This window comes from Amblyomma maculatum, chromosome 10 (genome assembly GCF_055883805.1).
Source record: "Amblyomma maculatum isolate TAMU_Amacu chromosome 10, ASM5588380v1, whole genome shotgun sequence".
In the NCBI taxonomy this organism is placed as follows: domain Eukaryota; kingdom Metazoa; phylum Arthropoda; class Arachnida; order Ixodida; family Ixodidae; genus Amblyomma; species Amblyomma maculatum.
This window is the reverse complement of record NC_139353.1, coordinates 9,372,815-9,388,157: the sequence shown is the minus strand read 5'-3', so window position 1 is coordinate 9,388,157 and position 15,343 is coordinate 9,372,815. Positions and strand designations below refer to the sequence as shown.

Here is a 15,343-nt window from a genome sequence, read left to right as displayed (position 1 = left end):
CGCTGCGTTCAGCCCAACTGACGATAAAACCACAGAAATGCCATTCCGGATTCCAGGAGCTCCGCTTTCTTGGCCGTGTTATTAGTGCTGAGGGCGTGAAACCGGATCCCGACAAGACTGCTGCTGTGAGAAACTTCCCGCGCCCAACCGACAAAAAGTCCGTTAGAAGGTTTTTGGGGCTTTGTGCCTATTACAGGCGTTTCGTCGAGAATTTTTCAGCGATTGCCGAGCCCCTTACTCTTCTTATCCGAGACAATGTTCCTTTTGCGTGGCAAGATGATCAAGAGGATGCCTTCAACGAGTTAAGCCGACGACTGCAGGCCGCCCCGATACTTGCCCATTTTGATGAAAACGCTGCTACGGATATTCATACCGATGCCAGTAATTTTGGACTCGGTGCCGTTCTGATTCAGTGGCAAAATGGCACCGAGAAAGTTATCGCTTACGCGAGTTACTCTCTTTCAAAAGCAGAGGCAAACTATTCAACCACGGAAAAGGAATGTCTCGGGTAGTTTGGGCGATAACTAAGTTCCGACCCTATCTTTAGACCGCCCTTTTAGGGCTGTGAGAGACCACCATTCGTTATGCTGGCTAGCCAACCTCAAAGACCCCTCTGGACGGTTTGAAAGGTGGAGCCTCCGTCTCCAAGAATACGACATTACGGTTGTATACAAGAGCGGCCGTAAGCACAGCGACGCCGATTGCTTGTCTCGTGCACCAGTTGATGCTGCCCCTCCCGGCCGAGAAGACGATGACTTACGGTGACTCAATTCAAATTTTCTCCAGACAACACCAACTATAATGCCAGGGTGTATTTTCGCCGACACCTATAGCGGCACAAGAGCATGTGGCCAGCGAGACATTTATTAGAATCTTACATCATTATGAGCTCCCTATCAAACAATATATATTCAGAAAATCACGCGCGCTCAAAAAAAAAAAAAACATAAAGCCGCACTGAAGCATTATAAGGGCAACATCACGGGTATGGGGACCGTAAAAAATGAGAAGACATGAAATGCAATTTTTTTTTGCCTAGGCGCACACACTGGGGTGAAATAATGTTATGCATTACGCGTTAAATGGCTATGAAAGGGTTACTGATAAAAAGATTTGACTTCTGAAAAGATTTAAAGCTGTAAGTTACAGTGCTTGTTTTATACTGAAGAAGTGCTCGCAAAAATGATTTTCGGAAGATATGCGGAAGAATATTCAGGTGAAACGAAAGTATTCGGGAACAACAAGTTTAAATTTCGTATCCAATGGATTGACAGCGCGCTACTACAATTCATCCAAGGCACCTAATGTCAGATTAAAGCTAAATTTAAGTGGGCCAGAGATAAACTTTGCTGCATGGGTTTTTAATGCGCTCGAGCGTGTTTGCATGGTACGAGCAATTGTACCACACTGTAAAAGCGTGTTGCAGCATTGGACTACGTTTGTAAGGTCCTGCTGTGTTCTTAGTTTCTTTCGGGTCTTATCAAAACTACTCTGTGATAGGTTAAGTATTCCTGCTGAATGCAAAGGTTGTTTTTCGTTATGTCCATTCCACATTAATTTTGAAAAAACGAATAGGCTCAAAATATCGGCAGCGCTCAACCTTTTCAAGATGGAGTTCATGTATCGTTATTCCACCGGCTGCCGCTTGAGGTTGAATACCAATTAATACTTTTTGACATTTAGTAATGTTGTTAATTAGTACTCTCCTAATAGATGCCACATGTCTTGCAATCACTCTCAATTCAACTTAGTTTACTTTGTGTACCAGGAATTCGTTGCAGGCACTTGATATCTCTTAAGTGCGCTAATGCGTAAACCGTTGTGCGATCCTTTGTGCTCCTTTCTCGCGTGTGACCTCATTTGTTTCTTTTCAACACATTTGCCTCTTTTCTGTTTTACACAATCTTGTGAGATCTAACACTGCTTCCCCGACGTTTTGTAGGAAGTGCATCCCCATCCAAGTTTCTTCGTTTATGACCCAAATCGACCTCCGTGTGATGAGAGGTCTGCAGAAATGAACATTTACCACTTCGTAGCTTTAGTATCAAAGGGAGCGTCAATGGGTGGCCACGCAGCAATAGTGGTGGGCTGGAAAAATAATTTGTCTAAATTTCCTCGCTTAAATTGTCTCCCACAGAGGAGAAGTTTGAAGTTTGAAATTTATTGAAGTTTGAAGTTTATTGTATTTCAAAGGTTAACAAAACATGAATACAGAAGGAGGTCCCAAAGTCAAGGACTGCGGAACGGGACCTCCTATAATGATTATTGAAAAGAAATACATATTGAGCAGTTGCAGAAATTATACAATATTTCGCATTAGTGGGTTGGGGCGAATGAAACATGAATTAGTACAGGCACTATTGATGTAATAACAAAGAATAAACACCTAATCCCATAAAGAAAACATAGGAAACAATTCATAAAAAGATATGAAGGATAACACTGGGACAGATTACCTTGAAAATTACGATAAGTGTGATAACAAAAACTGACGAAAAGCGGATTTAAAGGCAAAAATAGTTAATGATTGTTTGATAGTTGTAGGTAATGAATTCCAAAGAGTGGTAGCAGAGAATCGGACTGATTGTTTCCCATAATTAGTGTTTGGTTTAGGCAGCAAGAAGTTGTTGTTGTTGGCGAAACGTGTGTCCGTACGACGCGGAATTTGATCATTGGTGGTTAGTGAGAATGGAAGTAGCTCTCTAACATATTTGTGCATTAGGATACATAAACTGTAGTCGATTATTTTCTTCACAGAAAGAATATTGTGTGATTGGAGCAAACGAAGGGCATTTTCTGAGCGGTGACTACAAGTAATAATGCGTATAGCTTGATTTTGGATAATTTGCAGGGAAGATAAGTGCGAAGGGTTCCCCAAGATGAAACGCAGTACTGAATGTGAGTGTGGATGAACGAGTAATATAGAGAAATGAGCGTGAGAATATCAAAATACGGCCGAACTTTAATTAGCACTCTAATGCCATAAGCCATTTTACGAGAAATAAATGTGATGTGAGTCCGAAATTTTAGATGTTTATCAAGTTCCACACCTAAAAATGACACATGATCAGAAGCAAAGATAGAATTAGAGCCGATGTTAACAGACGGGGTTTCGCAGATAATTTTATGAGATGAGCTGAAAACTATAAAACTAGATTTGGATGCATTAATGGACAGCATATTATCCCGGCACCAGCTTAATACATTGTCTGCATCAGCATTCAGTTTTTCAACCACCATGTTTATGTGTGAACCCGAGGTTAAGATGGTGGTGTCATCGGCATAAAGAAAACAGAATTATTAAGGCGCACTGGGAGGTCATTAATGTACAATAAAAATAAAAGAGGACCAAGAAGTGAACCTTGCGGAACACCAATGTTTGTGGTCTTGTATTTTGAATATGTCTCTGATATGAATATTGCTTGTTTTCTTTTGAATAAATAGCTTTTGATTAAAGTAAGGGCAGGCCCAGTTATTCCGATAGCGTCAAGCTTATTGAATGGAATAGTATGGTTAAGGGAATCAAATGCTTTGGAGAGATCGATGAATAATGCACCAGCGATGTTACCCGCACCAATGACGGATTTAATTTGATCAGTGAGAGCGATCACAGCTAATTCAGTAGAGAATCCCAATCTAAAACCAAATTGGTTAGGCGAGAGAATGTCAAATTGAGATAAATAGCTATTTAGTCCGACAACAATGAGTTTTTCGATGATTTTACTAAAAAATGACAGAATAGCTATAGGGCGATAATTGAAAATGTTATGCTTATCTCCCTTTTTGAAGATAGGAATGAGCTTAGTCTTTTTCAACGCAGTAGGAAAAATTCCGGATTTCAACACCAGGTTAATAATGTGAGCGAGGACATCGCAAATGAGATGAGCAATCATCTTTATGTGAGAAGATTTCCATTTTGTCAGCAATGCAGCTCATTATGCTAAACCAAAGTTTTCCTAACTGCCAAGCGACTAACCAGAGCAGAAGAAATTGGAAAGATACGATTTCGCGATATATTATTTCAATACTGAGACCTTTCCCTTGAATATCTTTCCCCCGTGCAGCTCTTGCGCGCTAAACATCCGAAAATAGTGTCGGAAAATCGATGAGTCTAATGCTATTTTCCAGTAAAGTCCAGAATTTCTTACGAAAACGCTTAATATAACGTAATAAAATTTGGAACGTATCGCTATCATATCGCCACCGTCGTTCTCGGTATGCATAGGCATCCGAAAATGTATGCAATTTGCGCCGTAAATTGGGGCCGTATTTTTAATTTAACATATTCAAGTCTGTTATTGCAGAACCTGGTTAGTGGTTTCTAAGAAGAGCTTTCTAGATACTTGCAATGACAGAATATTTCGATTGTTAAACCGGAAATTGATAGCCAAAAAAAAAAAAAAAACTCACAAAATTTATGTGCTGACTATTCTGAATATATACGGGACAGCTCCGAGCAAAATCGAAGCCAAGGTTTCATCGTTCCACATCATCTTCTAAACAGAGATGGTGACTATTCGCTTTGCTGTCTTTTTGCTGGCACTTTGCTGCTTCGCTGGGAGTGTTTGGGTTGATGGTAAGGAATATTTTGCTTTCCACGTACCGAGAACTGAAGCATTTTCAGACTTACTTGTCGCACCGCATACAAGAACATAGAGACCAGTGAAAATTGGGCTGTGTGCAGTTCTTTTGCCGAGTCTGTTGATTATAAGTTATATTGTTATCTTGCCGACGCTCTCGGTTTGATCGGCTTTGTAAAATTGAGTGTGACGTTTTGAATTTAATGTGCTATAAAAATGTTCTTTACATAACAGGCTACAAGCGCGAAAAGCCCTCGACTGCTGCTGCATCGCCTGTTTGTGTTATGCTCGGATGTTGCATTTGAAAGCCCTCATTGGAGGTCATGTTTCCTAATGCACTCGACGGCATATGTCATTTATAATACGTTCTGAAGTATGGTGCCCCGTATTACTTGATGCTCTAGTCAAAGTGAGAATTATCAAAGCCGTCCTATGCCTTTTTAAACCAAGCCTTTGATTCAGAGAAGGAAAGTATTCTAATATTATTCATCTTTAAAAGGGGGATTTATGGGCTTCCGAGCACGACATCTACATTTCTTAGCGGTGCGCGAACAAAAAAGAGAGAAATGAAGATGCTACTCTTGAAATCATTTAAGCGCTTTCCAGAGGTCCTCAGCGGATGTTGTGGCGTACAATACATCTGCAATAAATAACACACAACACACTGATGCCATGGAGTGGGGTGGCTAGCGAGCTGGGGCGTCCTGCGGGCGAGGCAACCGAAACATCACCGCGACCACTGTTTAAAACTGTAGGCATCCGCGCCTAGTGAAGCGGGCTAAATAGTCAAAGTACGCATCTTCCGGTGATTCGCAGCCTGATTTCTCCAATGCGCTCGAATCTAATGGTACGGCAGTAATAATTAATGAAATAATGATCTCGCAAGATAGAGGTGGCTTATATATATTGATAAATATGTATTCGGCCAACCGCGGAACACACTCAGGCTATTTTTACAGCTCATTAAACGCTAAATTTTCTGCATAGTTAATGGTACACATAGTAAAACATTACATTTAATTTTTGCCAGAAGCTATAAACATTTTTTAAGAGATGCTTTTGCTGACAACATCCTGGCGCTTCTTCGACTTCATAACCGATTTTAACTAAAAGTATATTGACACCAACCTTGAAGCGATATAGGCTTGTGCAGTAACTATTTCAAAGAATTCGCAGGGTCTCTGCCAGCTCCATAACCAATTTCTACGGAACTTATAATTTTCAGCAGCATTCAAAACGCAAGAGCTCTTCAATGGGCAATTCACGATACTCGGAGACTGTAGCGTTGATTCTAATCACAGATTTCACCACCTCCACATGAATTAAGGTCATGTCATTGGTTCCTAGCATAGGAAGGTAAATATCAATGAGAAACTATTATTACGCTATGTTGGTAAGGTCGCATGTACAGAAAGTGTGTAGAGAATATGTGTGCAGAAAGTGTCCGCCGCCGTTGTGTCGTTCTTAGAAGAGTTAAGATCAAACGAATGGTTGTTATTGATAGAAGATTATGTGGGGATACTGCACAAAATGAAATATACCAATTGAATGATTAGGTACTTAACTAGAACCAAAAAAGTAAAAATAAAATAGAGCAGACGTCGAAGTAGCTATATAATTAATGTTGACGTCCAAGGAATTTGGCGTCACGCCAACCAGAAATGGAAGTGTTTCTGACGTAATGAGCCAAAAAAATCCGTGACACTGATCAGAAGTGTTTAATGAGCGTCAAAATCTCGCGTAGTCGAGATTTTTTGCTATTTGTGTTCGCGAGATCCGCGAACGATAGACTTTGGGCCTTTCTTTTCCTGTAAATCAATTATAGAACGCGGGTGAACTTTGATTACTTGAAGTGGCGCGCGATGTACCGACAAGGGGCGCGCGATGTACCGTGCGCTGCAGCAACGCTGAGGCTTTCGCATTTCTCCACTGCGACTCGGCAGTGCTCTCGGTACTTCTTGCTCAATTTGACAATTTGCGAGTCGTAGCACCATAACGAATTCAAGGAATAGGGCAGTATTATTCTAAAATGTTCATCATTGTGCCTAAGTTATTAAAGATCATAAAAAATGACCCGGTTATCTGCAACAATTATTTTGCCCTTTCATTGTACTGAAGTTTTTTCTCTTTCGCTGGAGAAAGCGATTTCAGAAAAACAACAACAACAACACAATTATATAGCCAAAGAAATATCAAACGAAAGTGTTATGCTTTATTAGATTTTTCGGAAAAAAATTCCGTTGTTAAACAAGTTTATCCCAAATGCCTTATGCCGCCTTTCTTATCTCAGAAGAAAAGCATTTGACGTTCTGTCTGAAAAAAAAAAAAAAAAATATTCCTGTTTGATTCATGCCATAGCACTTACTACTGCACAGCGTAGAGTAATGGGCTTGCACCAGTCAAGAGTCGTATAGAGAAGGCACCTCATACCACTATATGAAATTTATCCCATTGGCTTCGCCCTGCCGCTCTGCTCGGAGTGGTCAGCGTCTTGTGTTAAGCAGTGCTTTAGAACAAGTAAGAAGTGGTAACTAGTTTTTCTGGGCGAGCAGTGCAGGCGGTGGGTTTTCTCGGCCATTCGGCGTGGTAGTACTTTACCCTGGCCGTTAGTACCAAGTCTTAAGAAAATCACGTGATCAAAACCACTGCATATTGTTAGTGTGGAGCACCCCGATCATTTAGGACTGAGCCTATGTGAGCCACGTAGCACGTCAATCATAGTTGCGCCGTCGTGGTGCAGTGGTTACGGCGCTCGACTGCTGTTGTCAAGGCTGCGGGATCGAATCTTGGCTGCGGCGGCCTCTTTTCGATGGAAGCGAAAAGAAAGGTGTGCTGTGCAATGTCAGGGCACGTTAAAGAATCCCTGGTGATGAAAATTTACGGTGCCCTCCACTACGGCGCATTTCATAGACTTAGCCGCTTTTGGGCACAAAACCACATAAATCAAAACGATTTAAACTGTACCTCATACTGGTATACAGCGAAATAGCTAGATGTATGCTCAGCTTCTCTCCTGGTGGTCGGCTTAGGAAGATACACCTTATGTAATACCTTCAGCAGGAGGTCTTTGATGTAATAAAACTGATGTACTAAACTGAATACATATTATGCAACGCTGATACACCTATAGTGCTTTATAAAATGTAAACAGTTACTACGCCTAGAATGAATATTGAGGAGCGGAGAGAAACCGAAAAAACAACAATTATCAGCTGAGCTTGGCGGGGAAAGGAAGAAGATTAAATATCACCAAAAGCGGCGACATCTGACTGACGAAATTACGACCTTCCAGAGAACAATTATTTCTGCTGCTTGCGCTTGAAACAGCGGCTTGTCAACACAGGTTTGAACACGAGGAAGCACTCAAGGTCGACGTTGTCAACAGACTCAATTTGCAATTTGCTAAGATAGAGATGTATTAAAGAACTAGTTTATATTTACCAAAGCTCTCTGAACTGAACGACAAATATTCAGAGAAATCAGGTCATTTTCTAAGAAAATGAAACTAGTTTTTGCTAAAACATATACCCTTTTAAGAACAAAGAGCATTTATTTTGAAATCTGCCTTAAAATTCATTTGTATATTCTGCCTTAGGAGAACACTAGGGCCACTTTAATTTCTAAGGTTATACATTAACTAAGCCATATGAATTATTATGAACGAAAAACTAAGCGGACACTAAAGCTCCATCGACGCAATATCTTTTCATAGATACAAGAACCATGTGTTTTCGCGTTTTTTTTTTAAACTTTTCTATTTTCTGAATTTTATTTTTTTCTTGTTTTTATTTTTTTGTACACCGCTACTTAACACCAGCAAACATTGGCTTTTCACCCTAAGCATTCTGACGTCCTTATACCACATCTTCAAAATATTCATTTCTGAATTATTTCAATAAATAATTGATCTACTATAGACTAAAAATGTTTCTTACCATCATCAAGGATTTCCCTTCTTTTTGAGAGTTTTTACAGCTTTGAACCCCTTTTTCCAATATTCATTTTCAGTTTGTGTATTTCATCCAATATTCAATCAATTATATTGGGTTCTTTACCTCATCATCGACTATCACATATCAATGAATCATCTACAAAGTTTCAATAAGATAAGTGACCCCGGTTATTTACGGCACGCGGTGCCCATCCCTATAATTACTGCTACTACTTGTACTACTACTACTGTTACTACTACTACTACTACTACTACTACTACTACCACTACTACTACTACTACTACCAAGCCGACGACGGCTCTTCGACCTAACGACCTATTTAAGCAGTCGCTTAATATGCGGAGATTCCGGTGAAAGCAGGCACCATTATATTTCATTTCATATAGAACATACACACCACGAATTGATCTTCTGCGATCTGTCAACGTGCGTTTGCAGCTCTTAATGTAGGAATGTTTACCCTTTATTTTGACTAGTGGCCGATAAGCAGTTTTCAGCTTTCGCTTCATTTTAGCCTGAGCAATTTTACTACAAAATTCAAGTGCGAAACACAAATGGATGTTAAGCTTCACCGACACTGAGAGCAGCTAAGGATAGCTGCCGAAAGCAGGTTATATGCTGTAGACCTGTTTAATGACTGTTAGTCTTGTTATAATGCGACGAAAAACGTTAGCTACCTTCGACAAGAAAAATACAGTTAAAACTATACTGAAAGGCGATAACTGCACGGCGCTGCATCGCAAATCCGGAGGACATTAACCGAAGGCCAAAATACTTACTCCGAACGCAGGTTGCTGGTTAAGTGAGATGATGCTAAAACCTTTGTTCCTTTGATAAATCTCTCTCAGAAATACGAAATGTCATTTGAAGATGATATCAAAAGGTTTCCGCGGAACGCAAGCGCTGCCTTCTGGATTAAAACATGGCAGCTGTAAAAACGCGTCTGGGGCTCCCTTTGATGATCCCTGTTAGCCTTCACACTCTTTACTATTAGTTTTGTCCATAATACGTTAATTTATTTCTCTAATTTCTGACACGGGCCCATTAGCATACAGTCATAAGTTGCTATACATGTTACGAGTAAAACCATTCGACATAAATATAAGCACACTCTTTAATCAAGGCGTAGTAATATCGCTGCTTGCCCTATACTGATGTTAAATCTAACTGGGGATTCCAGGGTCCCGGGTTTGATTCCCCTCACCTGGCAACTCACTGCCATTTTTTGTCACTTCAGCCATGTCGCGTGCTCTGGTGATGTTTCACAGTCTTGTGATGAATCACTGCTCGGTCATACCACCTGGAAACGGACACTTGCAAGGTGGAAACTCCGAATTTTTCTCTCCCGCTGACCGCTGTAGTGCCGTCGACAAATACCCCTCTAATGGGTAACTGTAACACTGTCGGGTTAGTATTGATCCCCGCGAGACTGGCACATATCGGGTGCGGTTTCACCAGGCAGGCAAAATTGTTTCTTTATTTATTGTTTTTTTTTCAAGCTCGCGGTAATTTAGTGTACTGTTGAGAACCTGGAAAAGCAACAAAATAACTCAAAATATCGCAGCCTATGGATGATTTCATATTTCAAGAACCTAGTACTAGGGCTCCATTAACTCGGATATCCGTTGAGAGGGATCCTCTAAACACTTCTTCCATAACAAATCTCCGGGATTCATTGACACTCAGTTCTCCGCAAGACCGCATAGATAGAAAGGGCGTATAAACGGAGTTCCGTCCATTACTCAGTCAGTTTAAGTGATGATAAGTATGCTGACCTCTTCTGAGAGTATATGTCAGCTAATTGTGTTAAATTGTTTTTCAGCGCTGCCCGTGAGTACAGAAGATGCTTCTTTCCCTGAAGCAGGCGGCGATACGGAAAAGCCTGGCAAAGAGGCCGAAGGTGCGTGCAGGAGTTTATTGCATATATCCCCCACAAAATAAAATGATGAAAAAGCAGAACAGTACTATTATTTCTTCTGAGGTATTTTAACAAGAGCTGTAGACGTTGTCGTATGCCTGGGGATAAACATTACAGTATTGTGACAAATTTCGACCACGAGAGACCGGGGTTTTATGCATGACACCTGCACCACAGGAGTGTCTTTCAAGTGTAGAAATGTCAAATGAGTTAATGATGATGCGTACAGGATGCTTATGACCTATTTATTTCTTACATGCATACAGGATGCCTATGACATATTTATTTCGTACATGATATTGAAAGCACTATATGGCATCTGACAATAACGGCGGCAGAGGTACCTGTTTTCGGTTACTTGATATATACGTTTTTTATTTCATGTGTCTACGAAAATATACAACAATAATTCAAGTGTAGAAGTGGGCTCTTGTACAGAGTTTGCGTTCCCTAAAGTGATGAAGCAGTTATAACCTTTGTAGATGCGCCAGCGGTAATATTGGTGCTTTCTTTCAAATGATATTCAATGAAAAAAAAAAAGAATTATGACTGGCAATACGCCAGAAAATATGCAAGGAATATAGCAGTACTTTTCCACTTCTTGCTGAATTAGATATCGATCGCAAATTACTGCATACAGGTCGCCAATTTTTTATAGATGCATGATGGTTTAGTTTTGAACGTTGAATTAGTTTTATGATTACGTGGGTCGCTGAAGGGATGATGTTATATGTCACTCCAGATGTTAAACATTTCATGGGAACACGAGTGCTAGTTTCTACTGTCCTGGAAAGGAGGTACCACTTTTACAATGTACGAAGAACATTGCTAAATGAACAGATGATGGATTTCAGAGGAGTACATAAAGCAAAAACGCTATCAATCAGGACGAAGAATTCAGGAAGCTTACAAATTACGCGCTTGCACAGCGGATAGGTAGTTAAAGGTGTGCGCTTGGTTACACTTATATGACGTCACAAGGGCTGCGCGCGGGGTTTGTCCTCCACAGAAAGCATCGTCTAATATATTAGACGATGCTTGCTATCTACTCATATGTCATCCTTAAGGGTAATGGTTTCAGAGAAACTCTGAAAGAAGTGTGCATTTAACTCAAAGAAGATTTCCGCATACAGTCCCTCCTGTGCGACGATAAATGGTTGTAAATGAACGCCATATCATTGAGAACATTCGAGGTAACATAAAACTTATATTAGGTTTCCTCCTTCGATCGCTATGCCTGTTAGCAGGATGTGCAGGCTTAAATTCTAGTCGGAAGGCAGCACTGTGATGTGTGCTAAAAAGTATCTAATCTGCTATTGAATATCATTGTTTCACTGTGTGTGACAATAGTTCACGTTATGAACCCTATGAGAACCACAACAAGCAAACACCTTTTAATAGTTATGCCCTTTATTTCTATAATCAGTTATGTCAACAGGACGCCAACGTCAATGCGCTGTTTTAGGCATTCCTATTTTGTAAATCAGTGGCGTCAAGGCGCTGTTCTCCAGGAAACACATCGCTAATGTTTTCGGCATTGTGTGCGAAGAGTCGCGTGTATTGCTCTAGCAGGTTGTAGATGGCAGGACATGGCCGGGAACTGGTGAGTCGCATAGGTTTGTGACGTCCCGCACACACTTCACGCAGCCGCGTGACACGGCCGATTTAAGAGCAGTTGCGAACTCGATAGCAGGGTGACAGGAATCGAGCTCTCCTGCACCTTTGCATTCCGAATTACGCAGGCTACCCCCTATGTAAGCACATTTGTACGTCTTGGTAAAACGAGCCTTTATACTTACGTTCGGAGGTCTTTTACATAATACGGTAGGATACTTCTGTACGTTAGAGTATACGTCAAACAAGAGAGGCAGAAATTAAGGAACTAATTATTACACCAGAATCCAAATTTATGTTCGCGAACAGGAGCCGTTAAGATTGGTGCGCCATATCATTAAAGGGCGAAATTGAGTATCCCCTCAATCCTAAAATTTTGGAATATTTAATGCTAATCATGTACAATTCTCAGTGATTCAGGCTTCTATGGAATTTGTCCTCGCCCTTCTTGCTCACAGTTCCTTGCTGGGCGAAACTGCTGGTGGCTTAAGGAAGCAAATGGCCTCCCTAACTTTTTAGGCACGCTATTACACGCTGTTTTTAACCCATTGTATACATCATAAGGCATGACATAAACGCACTGTTTCGCGGTCGCTGGTCTCCATCGCGTCGCATGTTAGCGAATCTGAATGAATATTTTTGTAAATGCAACTTCGGCAGTAAAGCCATGTATGTACCCCATATATTTCAGAAACTGAAGAAGGAACAGAAGCACATGACCCTGTTAAAGAAGAGGATCCTTATGCATCATGGCCCCATCATGGTAAGTTTAGTCTGTTTAGTCTGCTGATGCTCCACAGGCACGTACTTAACCCACAACCCCACGGCCGCCTTTTTTCCTTCATTGCCGGTCAACAAAATACATAAAGGCAGGAAATCTCTAGCCTACCTTTGGCTGAAATGACATATTACAACTTTTTCATGTTATTAATGCGTCGACCACATTCATCCACTGAGGTTGTTTAGGCCGACTACGGAGAACGTCTCTGAGTAATGTTACATTTTCAATAAAGTTGTCCCTGACCGATCGTACAATTTCTTCTGCGTGCCTAAATGCCATCCGCCTTTTCCAAATGCTGTGGAGGCCTAGCACCATAATCATGTCGTAGGTGACCTCGTCAATTTGTGCGCGTACAAACCATATGCTGTAAGGATTATTGGTAGTGCTTTCTTTAAGGTTCTTTGTAGTATATCCCAGCGAAGAACAGGATACCAGAAGTCTATAAAAACATGATCGATGATCTCTGGTCTTTTTATACATTGTGCAGTTGAGGGTCCAAGGTACAAATATATTTTTATCATTGAGCAATGTTTTTACGGGAAAGGTACCAGAGCGGAGCTTGAAGAACGATTTGACTGTATGTTTAACCGGCATCTTCCCTGCTCTCTTTAGGACATTATGTCCTGTGCCTCCCCAATATATGGATCGGCATATGGTAGAGGTGGAGAGATTTTGACCAAGTTGTTATAAAATTCTTTCCTGCGTACAGTACTAAGATACTCCACCAAAATATGTGCGCAAAAAAAAATTCGTAAAGCAAGAATAACTTCTCATCTAGTGACGGCGCGATTTGGGGCAGGATAACTATGCACAACAATGTCCCGTATCACATTACTACATAAGCGCATCTGCAGTATTGCGTGCAGCAAAGGGCCTGTTTGATCGCCCAAATAAAAAAGAGATCGTGACACAACCTTTCACAGATACAAGTTGGAAAGACCAAGGCCACCCCTCTTCATGGGAAGAAAGAAATTAGTGCGGCTAGTTCGCTCCAAATTTGAGCTCCAAATAACAAAAACTGCAAATACTCTGCAGTCTTTGCGCATTCAAGCGAGAGATGCATAAAAATTGCCGGAAATACCAATTTTGGTAAATAAAAACACATTGCACACCCTTGCACGTGCGAACGCTGAGAGGTCGCGTGCTTTCCACCCATCAGATTGTCGCTTAGTTTTTTGCGTTGTGCCGTTCATTACCTCTCTGCATATCTTGTAATATTCTGAGGGTACACCCGATTACTTCGCCGGAAACGTCGTCCACCGCACATTAGCAAATATTACCGGTGAATTATCCTATTCACTGTGCCAAGAAAGAATGCTTTTCCACCAGCTGATTTCACCCCTTGTGTTTTTGCAGTAGTCGCCCGCAACTCTAACCTTTAACTTCTTTAGCGCTTTCCCGATTTGTCAAAAAAAAAAAAAAAATTGAATGGTGATATCGTCCGCGTAACCAAGTAATTTTACCCGTGCTTAAGAAAATACTCCACAACCGCTTAACGTTTTAATGGTTATATTTCTATTTGTGTACTGAACTTTGCTCTTTCAAGTTTTGTATATTTATCTAGAGTGTAGAAGTTGTGGTCGTAATTACCCTATCACCCTTTAAACACGCTGAATCTTTTTCCTGGCTTTCACGAGGGGTCACCAATGTATCGCATTTTTATACTACATCGCTTTATTGATGCGCAACCTCAGAATATCGCAATTTACTAGTACTGATGTGTTCGGCATTGGCTTCGAACGCATGTAATTTTTTCTACATACAGAGACATCCAGTGCACTAATACTGGTAATACTGTCTTTTATAGCTTCACGTGCTATCAGCGAAGCAGCGACACCAATGAATATACTTCCAACTAAGTGTTTTGAATATGCAATGACACCAGGAAACGTCGCCCAGGAAACGTGTGCATATTTAGATGGTCACGGATGTGTTCATTTATTCTTGGGCGTATTTTTGTCCTGGCTTAAGAAACCATATATTCTTCCTTACAGTTTCCAGTTGAAGGCAGCAGATCGTCTGCGTAATATATTGATAATTTACCGTAAGATCGGACGAGCTGCAGCGACTTGCACGCGTCAGATAATAGAGGCGGAAATTAAGGAACTAATTATTACACCAGTTGAAAATTTCATGTTCGCAAACGGGAGCCGTTAGGACTGAGCGCCATATCATTAAATGCCGAAATTGAGCGTCCCCTCCATCCCTAAAATAAGGAATATTTAGTGCTAATCATGTACACTTCTAAATGATTCAGGCTTCAATGACATTTGTCCTCGCTCCTTCTTGCTCACAGTTACTTGCTTGGCGATTCTGCTCGTAGGTTAAGGAAACAAATTGCCTCCCTAACCGTATAAGCACGCCATTTAATTTGATTAAAGTGCTGTTTTATGCCGATTGCATACATCATACTTCTTGACATATTTAAACGCACTGTTTCCCAATGGCTGGTCGCCTTCGCGTCGCGTATTGGCGAATCTGAATGATTACATTGCGG

General features: G+C 40.9%; 1 protein-coding gene across 1 annotated transcript in view; it reads left to right on the top strand.

Moving 5' to 3' along the window:
- Positions 1-4,421: 4,421 nt before the first annotated feature.
- The window catches only part of LOC146175534 (uncharacterized), a 32,805-nt gene continuing 21,883 nt past the window's right edge, over positions 4,422-15,343 (top strand). The window contains exons 1-3 of the mRNA XM_084581926.1: positions 4,422-4,576; positions 10,356-10,433; positions 12,757-12,828. Of these exons, the coding sequence (XP_084438052.1) occupies positions 4,507-4,576; positions 10,356-10,433; positions 12,757-12,828 (220 nt within the window). The 5' untranslated portion in view covers positions 4,422-4,506. The remainder of the gene's footprint in view (positions 4,577-10,355; positions 10,434-12,756; positions 12,829-15,343) is intronic.